The sequence below is a fragment of the Eptatretus burgeri genome, chromosome 6 (genome assembly GCF_056783735.1).
Source record: "Eptatretus burgeri isolate ZD-2024b chromosome 6, Ebu_testis_v1, whole genome shotgun sequence".
Taxonomy (NCBI): domain Eukaryota; kingdom Metazoa; phylum Chordata; class Myxini; order Myxiniformes; family Myxinidae; genus Eptatretus; species Eptatretus burgeri.
Window position 1 is genome coordinate 13,043,832 of NC_140966.1, and position 12,053 is coordinate 13,055,884.

General features: G+C 42.1%; 1 protein-coding gene across 8 annotated transcripts in view; it reads left to right on the forward strand.

The window, feature by feature from the left end:
* The window catches only part of SRSF3 (serine and arginine rich splicing factor 3), a 57,969-nt gene that overhangs the window by 35,804 nt on the left and 10,112 nt on the right, over nucleotides 1-12,053 (forward strand). Inside the window, exons 1-7 of one of the 8 annotated variants that reach the window (XM_085884074.1) lie at nucleotides 224-308; nucleotides 2,843-2,862; nucleotides 3,907-4,125; nucleotides 4,267-4,413; nucleotides 5,322-5,360; nucleotides 9,931-10,014; nucleotides 10,462-10,527. In XM_085884074.1, coding sequence (XP_085740200.1) covers nucleotides 3,923-4,125; nucleotides 4,267-4,413; nucleotides 5,322-5,360; nucleotides 9,931-10,014; nucleotides 10,462-10,527 — 539 coding nt within the window. In that variant the 5' untranslated portion in view covers nucleotides 224-308; nucleotides 2,843-2,862; nucleotides 3,907-3,922. Of the gene's footprint in view, nucleotides 1-156; nucleotides 321-2,694; nucleotides 2,863-3,906; nucleotides 4,126-4,266; nucleotides 4,414-5,321; nucleotides 5,361-9,930; nucleotides 10,015-10,461; nucleotides 10,528-12,053 lie in introns of those variants that run through there. The other 7 variants (XM_085884073.1, XM_085884068.1, XM_085884075.1 and 4 more) reach the window with 7 other exon arrangements.

Genomic DNA, 12,053 nt, shown 5'->3' on the forward strand with positions numbered 1-12,053 from the left:
TGAAATAACATCAGGAGTACAAAAGCAAATAATAATGATGATTGTGATTGTAATGACGAAGAAGGACGACGAGGACGATTTAAAAAAAAAATTATGTGGAAATAAATTGTACACCAAAAATAAAAATTGGACGACCACACGTGATGACGTCAGTACGTTGGTCATCCATTTTACCGTGAATCAATGGATGACGTAAGTCGTAGCCGCAATGCATCCTGGGGGTTTGGACGCCATTTTGTGTGTTCTTCTCCACCTTTATTGAGGTTCCCCCGCGAATCGAGCAGTTTCATTGTGTGCTTAGTGCGCTTGTAAGTACGAATGTACGTGGTAAAGGTTCGTTTCGTACTGACGGGGGAACCTTTATCGGGTTAGCTGCGAGCTAACGATGTTGCATTTGCCGTATTATGTACCGAGTAACAAGTTCGTTTAGGCCTCAGGCCTACGGGGCTCCTCGTGGGGAGAAGGAAAGAATGTTTTACTTCCTTGATGCTGGAGCTCTTCGTGTATTTTCACTCGAACATCGTATGGAAGGACGACATTAATCTCAGTTCGCACGGTGACTTCGGAAATACGTATCTTTGGGAATCCCGCTGATTGATTAGTGCCATGCGCGATCCGTGTCGGCTGGCCATTAAACCAGTAGTTGACGGCGAAACGATGTGCCATGAGCCCGTTGGCGTGGAATCGAACGTGAAGCCTTGTATTGGGGATTTTCGAATTTTTCCATGCAATGTCGAGGCTCATGGAGGAGCGAGGTTAGGGTTTAATTTTCGGCCAAAGGTTTCAATAAAGCCCGTTTGACCTCGCCTTAGTTTTAACCTCGTGCTACGTCGGGCCGATTACTGCTGCTTCGTCGTCGTCGTCTCTCTGTCTGTGTCTCTCTCAATCTTTCTCTCTGTCTCTCTTTCTGTTCCAAAATGGCGTCCAGGTTGACACTGTTTCGTACGATCCGGTGGGCTGTTTGTTAGTCTTCAGCACGGTCAAAGGTTATTATTGGTGTGTGTGTGTGTGTGTGTGTGTGTATACACTGCGATCGTTGTGATGAATCGAACCTCACTTCGAACCGTGTTTGTGTTTGTGTTTGTGTGTGTGTGTGTGTGTGTGTGTGTGTGTGTGTGTGTGTGTGTGTGTGTGTGTGTGTGTGTGTGTGTGTGTGTGTGTATACACTGCGATCGTTGTGATGAATCGAACCTCACTTCGAACCGTGTTTGTGTTTGTGTTTGTGTTTGTGTGTGTGTGTGTCCGTTCGTCAGAACGACGTTAAGTCTGAGGACCTGTCTGCCAGCACCGGTCGTTTGAGGACGTTAAAGATCCCACGGTGTCCTTCGTGAAGATGAGGCGACTTATCGCCGGCACCGTCCAATTCTAAATTCCTCCCCTGACTCATTGCCTCGGATGCAATGGCAAACCACCCAGCTTGACCCTTGCCCGCTGCACCAATGCTCCGTAAAGAGTAAGCTACCATTTGATTGAAAGGGAGGGAAGTGGGTCCGCTTTCCTGAAAATTGTTGATCACAACGCAATGTGAACTTCCATTTCGTGATTGGTTTTGTATATTCATGAAATCACCACTTCTCAAGTCTGATTGTGATTCCAAATCTCTTGTTTTGCACACGGTGTGTGAAAAGTCCTTTTGCAACTTTGAGCGTTTGTAAATTTTGACGTACACCTGGTAGAAACGACATACATATATATATATAGATATATATATATATATATATATATATATATATATATATATATATATATATATATATATATATATGTATATAATTTTTTTTAAGCAGAATGAAGAGATTGTATGAGGGTTTACACCCATGACATTCATGGATTCGGCATTTGCAGTTTTGCCATGACATCCACCTTTCTTCTGTTGTTGGAGTCAGCTGCAGTAAAAGTTGTATTTATTTTTTTTCCCCCAAGTCCTTCACGAACCGGCTGTCCATCCCTGACGTTCGACTGAAGGTGTCTCAGTAATGTGGAATTTATTGGTGCAAACTTTTTTTTGAGATGTTGGCCCCCTTCTGTGCATAACACGGGTACCTCAACGCCATGTCGTAAACCCTTCAATAACTCGTTCTTTCAGATGTAGTGCAAGTTGCGGGTATCATCATTGGCTGAGGCTGTGGCTATGCTGCAGATGCAGTGCCCTGTGCTTGTTGGGGCAGGAATTCCAACTTGTTGTTGGAATTGGTCCATGGTGCCGGCGATAGGTCGCCTACTCTTTGTGAAGGACGCAATGGGATCTTTAACGTCCACCAACTAATACTCGCAGACTGGGGCATTAGTTTAACGTCCATCCGAGGGACGGCACATGCGTTGATGAATCGCTCTGCATGTGAAGCATCGGGATGACAATTTTTACCTGGGTCGAGATTAAAACCCAGGTTACAGATGAGAGGTGAGTTTGCGTACCTGTTGGCCATATTCTCAGCCCCTTGAATAACTTGTCAGTTTGTAACTTGCCAAGCAATGCTGTGCTTTCCTTTTCTGAAGTGTATGCAATTATCAGCGCTGCATTTTTGCCAAAAGATCCCTCATTGTTGTACAACATTGTAATTTGTTTTGTCCATATAAACATATACATGTTTAATATATATATATATATATATATATATATATATATATATATATATACACATCTTCTATTGTGGTATGCTTACACATACATAAGTATATAATAAATGGCAACAGTTGCAGTATGACCTTCCATTGGTCCCCATTGTCTCGGGTCAATCACCTGCAATGAGCACAAGACTTCACTTGGACGCTTGGTTCTGATTTATTCATTTATTTCCTCCGGTGTATTGGCTGTGATGTTCGTTGGCACACACAATTTCAGCTTTCTACGTCACCAGAAAGGTACTGAACATTAATGTCAGTCAGTTAGTAGTTGGAACAGCTTTATATATTTGACATACTGTATTAGAAGATTTTTTTTTGTTGTTATTTTAATTGTTGCTTCTTGCAGGGATAGAAAGATGAAGGGGAATTAAAGCTGTGGAAATCAGTGTTTGAGCATAAGAGTAAAGAAGCTGAACAATATGAATTGAAAATTCCACTTAACTGATGAATCTCTTTGACTCAAAAACTTTAAGTTAAATTTTCACGCTCAACAATTAAACTCAAAAACCTGTTGCTCTCAAATAGGTCGGTGGCGCCTTTGGTTTTTACCGTCCCTGCTCCCCCTCACCTCCCGGATGCACGGGTTCTTCCAATCACCCCTTCCGGGTTGAACTCCCAAAATTTCAACTGACTGCACAACTCCACCTTCCTTTGTTTCTCTTTAACTTGTGAAGACTTCCTCAGGCTGTTTGATACTATTCTTCCCTCCCAGGCTTTAAGCAGGTTGTATATGACCATCTTGTGTCATCCCACAACCTTACTGACCATGTTTTTCTATCCCCATTAACCTTACCTTACCCAACTCTCTTACTTTCTTGTTAGTATTTCCTCCCCTCTAATCTCTCTTCTTTCTGTTTGTTCTCCCCCTGGCTTTTTGTGTCCAACTCTGGCCCCACTACCCCACCGTTGTCTTTTTGTTTTGTTTTCTAACCCTCTGTCACCTCGCTTTTCAATAAGCCAAGATTTTGTATGCAAATGTGCTCTCATGCCTGATTGTGGGCAAGGAGAGAAAGGTGGATTGAGAAATAGAAGATTTGGGTTTCAGAGAAATTGGGTGAAGGATATAATGAGAATGGGGATTATGGAAGGACGATGTTATATGGCACATAACAGAGGGGTTGAAAATACTGATGCTACTGAATATGTAAATGGTTCTCCTTTCAATTTTCTTCACACAAAACCAAGTACTCCTTGGTTTGAGGTTGTTAAACTTATCAGCAGTCTATTTTTGTCATCAGTTCTTTGTGAAATGATTGTTGTCTTTCTCTTTCTCATCGGAAGATTTTCAGTCGGAGAAATGAGTGCAGATTGCCCCCTTGACTGTAAGGTGTACGTGGGGAACCTTGGCAACAGTGGCAATAAGGCTGACTTGGAGCAGTCTTTCAGTTATTATGGACCACTTCGAAATGTCTGGGTTGCTCGCAACCCTCCAGGCTTCGCGTTTGTGGAATTTGAGGATCCCCGAGATGCAGCTGATGCGGTGCGAGAAATGGATGGCAGGTATGGATTATATTCGTGAATAGTGTTATGGTTTGCTTATTCTGCTTTGGATTGTTTTCGCTTGTACTTTAGTATTATTTTATTTTCACCTCAGTTTTCAACTGAATAACCAATTAATCTTGGTTGACTTTGTCTACGCAGGACTCTCTGTGGCTGCCGCGTACGTGTGGAGCTGTCTAATGGAGAGAAGCGAAGTCGGTTTCGTGGAGGGCAGCAGCAGTTTGCCAGGCGCCCACGCTATGAGGACTTCCGACGGCGTAGTCCCATGATTTCACGCCGCCGCTCCCGGTTAGATGTGGCTGCTGCCGCGGAACGCCCTGTCGTTTAGGGATTGTGTTTCTGCGTGAATAGAAACGCGCCGTAATCAACAGTGCTGCTACACTGCTTAGACGATAGTTTTGTTTTTGCCAAAGTTCTGATTTATGCTCACTGATGTTTCGGTTGTACTGTTCATTGTATTAATTGCAAAAACTGACACCCTTGCAGAGTCGCCAATGCGTCTCTCACTGCCCTCTGAATCTGCACTAGCCAATCAGCCCTGTCCTCTTTCTGCAACAACTGGTCGCCACGGCGGGTGGCGGGTTTAAAAAAAGCAAAGCGTAGAGTGCAGCCAGCCATCCTCGTGGGTGCAGCATGCTGCTTCGTGCCTTCATCATCCCCTCACAAACCAAATGGCTACATCTGCCTCCAACTCGGCCTCCTACGTTGCAGCACACAACTCTCTCCGCGCAGCCTGCCTTCCTCCAAATCCCACACGCGCCCAACCAACGCTAGGCACTTTGCCTCTGGGGTTGTCAACCCCTCCTTCTACCTGCTTCTCTTCCCTGCCTCCTTCCTCCCACCCCCCCACCACCACTCTCATCGCGCTCCCAGCGACTGTCCCGCGACTCTACTTGCACTCGTTTTTTGGCGCGATACCCTGTAGTGTTCCTGCCGTTTGTGCGGGTTGCACCAGTAAGTTTTCTCAGACGTCTACCGGGAAAATCTGTGCGTGTTTCTGGGCAAATAAAGATAGGAGAATAAAATGATAGGAAGTTTGGTTTCGTGCATGGGATAATGCTAAAGTTAATGAGGATTCTCCTCATTAATTCACTTGATGGGTATAGTGGTTAGGTCCCTCCCCCCCTCTTTCGTTTTGGGCAGTTCATGCATGTGACGTTGCGAGTTGAGTGTTGATTTTCTTGTGTAACCTTCAGGTCCCCACGGAGGAGAAGCATAAGCCGCAGCCGCAGCAGGTACGATAAGCTGTACCCTTTGTTTATCCGTTGGGGTTTTGTGCAGGACCAGTCATGAGAAATTTCCGTGTTTTCCGAATGTCTCGGTCATTTTTGAGGCGCCCGTAAACGACCAGCAATGCGATACAAATTGTATCTCGGCCTTGGTATATGCAATTTGATTTGTGAAACCGGTTAAACTATGGTGAAACATGAGTGTTGTAAAAACCTACAAACTGACCCTGCCAAGCAGATTTGCACATTTATACTTCTGGGTCGTAATTTCAAGATGTGATTGTTAATGGCGCGTTTTGCACGATGTTGACATGGGTGATGACGAGAGTTTCTGTTGTGGTGGTATCTTAATGCCTCAGATTTCATGGTTGCATAACTTGTGCTTACGCAGCTTCCTTTCTTTTTAATTGCGTTTCCCCTCAATTTTAAACTTGTGCTGCAATTGGAAAAAAGATTCCTCATTGTTGAACATCGTCGTTTGTCCATATAGATTATCTGCAATGTATGGCATGAAAGATGTTTTACTTGCCTCACCAGCCTTCTGATGGAAATCAAGTAGATTCAGGCTAATCCAGAGTGGAGGTGTATGAAAGCAATATATATGTTTTTAAGTTAGCGCAACAATGCATAGTCTCAAAATATGAAATTGTGCCTCCATTGATGGAAGTCAATGGAGGCATTATGTTTTTGGGTTGTCCGTCCATGCGCCTGTGGTAGTTTTTCATTCCTGCGATTACCTATAAACGGCCAAAGGAATCTGTCAGTCTTGGTACAAGTATAGATAATGATGAAAAGATAAATTGATTAGATTATGGGGTCAAGAGATAAAAGGTCAGAGGTCTCTAAGTAAAAATTTTGTTACCGTGCTAACTTGTGAACCAGTGATGGGATTTCGTCCAAATTTGGTGCAAGTGTCTATGATGATGCAAAGATGAACTGAATAGATTTTGGCATTAAGAGGTCAAAGTTCATCAGTCATATCAGGTAATAATATGATGCTTGAGAACAGCTGAAGGGATTTAAATCAAGCTTGGTACAAGCATCTGTATAATGATAGAATAATGTGGGCAGAGCATACCAGTCAACATCACGCTTTTTGACCAAAAATTGTCTAGTTTATTTATTTTACACAAACTCCAGGTGAAGGCAAATTGCAATGCTCAAGTCGTATTACGGAACGGGTACGGGACCCTCGTCCTCCCCCATTTAAAAAAAAAAAATTGTGACAGCCATTACGTTTACAATCCATTTAACTTAAGTTTAATTTCCGCTGCTTAAGAAAAATGGCGTTGCTTGTAACTAAAATTTACCTGTCAAGTGAGGCCTCGGCACAGTGACTGGGAAGGGAACCCTCCCCATCCGCTTTTTCCCCATCCCCTTTCCCCCCCTCCACTCATCCATTTATAGTGTAAAATAACGTGTTTCCGCAGTAGGAGCGTTTTTGCAGGATGCAAACTTCAGTGTAATTTTGGTGCATGCATTAAGTGTTTTGCCTATATACGTGTGTGTATGTATGTGTGTGTGTATATATATATATATATATATATATATATATATATATATATATATATATACATATATATATATATATATATATATATATATGTATATATTATATATGTATATATATATGTATATATTATATATGTATGTATATATATGTATATATTATATATGTATATATATATGTATATATTATATATGTATATATATATGTATATATTATATATGTATATATATATGTATATATTATATATGTATATATATATGTATATATTATATATGTATATATTATATATGTATATATATATATGTATATATTATATATGTATATATATATATGTATATATTATATATGTATATATATATATGTATATATTATATATATATATATGTATATATTATATATATATATATGTATATACACACACACACACACACACACACACACACACACACACACACACACACACACACACACACACACACACACACACACACACACACACACACACACACACACACACACCTTCATGCATATAAGCTCGTAAAGCTTATAACATCTCCATGCATTCCATGGTTGCCACAAATAATTTCCAAGTGTACAGTGGCATTAGCCTCCCATCAAAAAAATACTTCTGAAAAATATAACGACAGCACTCAACCTTAGCTGGCATTTGACGTCTTTTAAGACTCCGTTTAACATTGTAATGCCTTGTGTTGTTGAGACCTGAGCAAGTTTACTCCAAAGAACCAAATTATTGGTTTCTGTGACATGCATTTCACTTTATGCCTTTTCCATTAATTTATGGAGACTGTTTGTTTACAGTGCCCCTCAAAATGGGTCATTCATTCTGAAAAGCCTGTACCGTGTGTACATTATACCCCAAACACAGACCTAATGACGCATTTACTGTGGGGAATTCTGCGATCAAACTATGGTTGTATCCGCCATGTCTGGTTTCTTTCCATTTAATTTGACTCGCTCAACCGGTTGCTCACCATTCCTAGGATGTGGATGTTAAGAGTGAGCTCGATTTGAAAGGAAACGGTAGAGAATGATGCAAAACGGCTGGTATCTGATAAAATTGAGAATGTACTTTGTTGCGCTTTCTGTGGATCTGCATTATTTCCTGCTATTTGGCTTCAAGAGGCTGGGGATGTGAGTGAAATATGGCTACACGATGCAGCAATGAGGATCTTTTTTGTTTTTCTTTTTTTGCCGGACTCCAAGTTCACAGCATGCGGCGGCCCTTTTCCGTGATCTACGGCACTCTCGATTAAAAGCACTTCAGAAAGATGTGAGCGCAGCTGTCGTTAAACATGACCACGTCAAAGGAAACAAACTTGGACCACCATGCCGATGAGCCATACTGTTATGTGCACAGTGACGCTGCAGATAGCCTTTGTGTTTTGACTCTGCGTGACAAAGTCGAAGTATGTGTTTTCATGACATACATTTTGTTTTACGTGACTGAATTGAAGTTTCACGAGTCATCTGCAGTGCTTTTAACCGCCAGTGCCGCTGGCTTCCGTGGCCCGTGCTTCCCGGCTCGCTGCCCTGGGTCTCCCCGGGCATCGAACCGTGGAGCCCAGCAAAAGGGTTACTCGTTGTTACGCAGAAGCATTGTGGTACTTCTCTTGCGTCCCAGCCTCTTGATGGTGATTAGCAAAATTGAGAGGGATTCATAACGGAGGTATGTACAGATGAATAATATCATTGCAGCAAAGATTATCGTGTATGGACATTCACACATGGAAAAGCTTTTGGAAGTTGGGGATGGTTGGTTCTTGCAGATATTACATTGTAATCAAATTACATTGTGATGACAATCTGGCTCCACTCGGTAATGATGCAATGACATTTTGTTTTAAGTTGTTTCCATTACTTGTCAAACTTAACGGTGCACAAATTGAATGAGATGTTGTCAGAGAACTCAATGGGGAAATATAAAAAAAAACGTATTTTGAGTGAGAATACCTGATGTGAGACCAGTGCACAAATGTTTGAGTCGTTTAGGTGCGTAGAAGTCATTGTAAGAAAGCTTATTTATTTATAATTTGGGAACGATAAACCGCAACATTGTGAGCACAGTGAACATCGTGAGCAAATATGTTCCAGGTGGAAAGTTGTCCTGACAATCATGTAATTTGTTTAGAGATTCTAAAGCTGAAGGTATCAAGAGCTTTTGATATTGTGAAGATTGTTGGGGCTAAGATTATGATTTTACATCCATCTTTCACAATTTATTGTTGCAACAGCAATTTGAATGAATTCACAACGTGCATAAAGCAACAACCCAAAATAACATTTTCATGTCTGGGAAGTACCAGGCTTCAAAAGAACATGCCTGTCAGGAGTCAGGTCCAGACAGGTGATTGGACTCAGATTGCCAGGTAGCCATAAAGGTGTGGCTATGTTTAGCTGCAGAATTACAAATGGGATTCTTAGAAGAAAAAGCAAAAAGTTTCACTGAAGATCCCATCAATAGTTCATTCGTGTTGACCAATTGCAAAGGATGGCATAAATTTGGCACCATTGTTAAAAGTTCCTGGAAAAAAAATCAAGTACTCATGGCAAAGCACGAAACGGCGTTAGACTTTGCTGTAATTCATTTTGTTTTCATTACACAAACAGAACTCTCATCATCTGCTTATTTTGGACATGTACACTACTTGCTTCGACACTTGATAATGCAGCAGTCGTTCCCAATTTTGAGTGTTGAAGTGGACAGACACGGTGACACCATCTTTTTACAGCCCCGACATTCATTTTGTTTGGGTGCACATCCATCCAAATTGGTTGGGGTTGTCGGCGTGTGAATGAGGTGTATTGGCGCTGGGAAGATTATACAAGTTATTCGTAATCTTATCAATCAGGTGCTTGTTGTACAACTTTGGGCTTGCATTCATTTTTAGGTAGTATACTGAATTAAACGAGATACTAAACTAACTGTCAGTTTGTGTAGATGTATGGAGTTGCATTGTGTGAGTGGGCCAGCTGTTTGAATCCCTTCTTTGAGGCATTGTAGGGTGTGCTCCTGAATCTGTGACTTGTTTGTTGATGTGCCTGTAGGTCCATCCCTCGTGAAGCACGTCGCCGCTCGTACTCCAAGGAGAGAATTCGCAACCGTTCTCCTTCATTTTCTCGCTCCCGCAGGTGAGTGATGTTTGAGTTTTGAGCGCAGGTAAACCTGAAGTCGTGCAGGACACATTTCTGCATTCAGGTTTTGTGCAGTTTTAAACTTTCACATTACATTGAGCAACATGAATGATATATCAAACAGAGGTGTACAAGTTATAATGTGGGACTTGCATTCTCCCTCTGCATTCCCAAATAATATAATTTTTGTGTGTGTACGTGTGTGTTGTTACGGTCGCCGTGTCCGGATAACTCCAGACGTTTTGGCGAGTCGCTAAGCGACCACGATAGCCCTTCGTCCCGTTAACTTCTTGCCGGCTCCTATATCCAGAGCCATGTTACCGTAACAGATGAAGTTTCCGGTACGAACGAGTATCGTGCCGGCAGTCACGTGACAGAACTTATTAATTGGCCGAGTGGAACCAAGTCACGTGACCGCGATCTTATCTATGGCCCAATCTCTAGATCAATCGATCACCTCAGCTGCCATATACCACCGTCGCCACGTGAGCAGGAAGAGTCAGGAGACAAGTGAGTTTTATACATGTAATCAAATTCCAAGCGCATATATACAGGTCAATTGTAGCGCATACTTACAAGTCAATTGGCATTAGTACAAGTACATTGGCATTACCTCTACGCGTACACTCACGCCATATAGATGTCAGATAAATACAGTTAACTTAGCACTTTATGCAAGGGCCCCACATACATGTCAAAGAAAAGAGAGAGAAAGAAAGAGTTGGGGTGTATAGCTGAGATACCTTCGAATCTCGGCGCAGCCTTGCGGTTATTGGCAACAGCCTGTGGCTCACGAAGGGTCAACCTGTCCAGTATGTAGCACTGGTCATGTACAGCACTACTTTATGCAATTTCACAGGGAGGTGACTGCAGATGCGGCAGGGCAGTCATTGAGCAAGTGAACAGCCAGCGACGGCCCAGGCGAGCACAATCTGACTCCAAGTGTCCAAGAGAGAAGAGTCTCAAAGCGAAGTCTGAAAGTGCCAAAGGACAAAGTATGAAAACGGGAAGTCGGTAGTCTGTCTCAAAACTCGTGCTCGTTGAAGTGCCAAAGGATTAATCTCTGTCATCTCTAGTCTGTCTCAAAGCTCATGTGTCTTGCCTTTTATTTCCACCTGTCCCCACTCTTCATACGGCCCCCTTCTTCATTGGAGGATTCCCCAGAGCACAAACGGTCTCCTCACCCACACATGATTGGTCCCATGCGGTGGGTCATGCCAACCACTTGCGGATTGGTCCTGCTTTGATTGTGTGTGTGGACTTTTTGATCCGGATTTCTCTCCCGTCACGGTTCACCGATGTTCTGCCGGATCAACCCGGTTTAAGGTGACTTTTACTCTGGCAAATAGGTAACTCATCTGGTTAGAACCGGTTTTAGGAAAGTAGAACTGAGACAGGAAAGAAGTGAGTGTCCAGCATTGTAGAAGCCAGAAATATAGAGAAAATAACAGGTTGTGTGTGGAAAATGAACACAAGGACCATCTATTCTATCCAATACATATGCAATGCATATTTATCCACATGTATTACAATATGCTTAACGAAGCAGATATTTTGAAATCACTATTGTTACACTATAGATACACTCTTTTAACCCCAAGGAGCCACAAGCACAACAAATGTACTTGCATACAGAGACATGACAGAAGTAAATAGACACCATGATTTTAAAAGCATTTATATATTTAACATTTGAATAACATTTGATCCATTTTGATACACACACCAGTATTTGGTAGACTTGCTATTTGCAGATGTCAACGCTTTTACTCTTTCAGGCATAGAACTAACGAGTTCCGAAATTTTCTCTTGTAGGATTTCTGCCCAGGCTTCACGCAAACGGGTTAGCAATTCTGCCCGTGATGTTGGTTTCCTGGACTTTTTCCACACAGCTCGATCCAATATGACCCAGAGGTGTTCAATGGGATCCATCTCAAGAGACAGACTTGGCCATGGAAGTCGCTTGATCCCATTTCTGTCTTGCCATTCTTTGGTCTTTTTTTCAGTGTCGCATGGAGCTCCATCTTCCATGAACA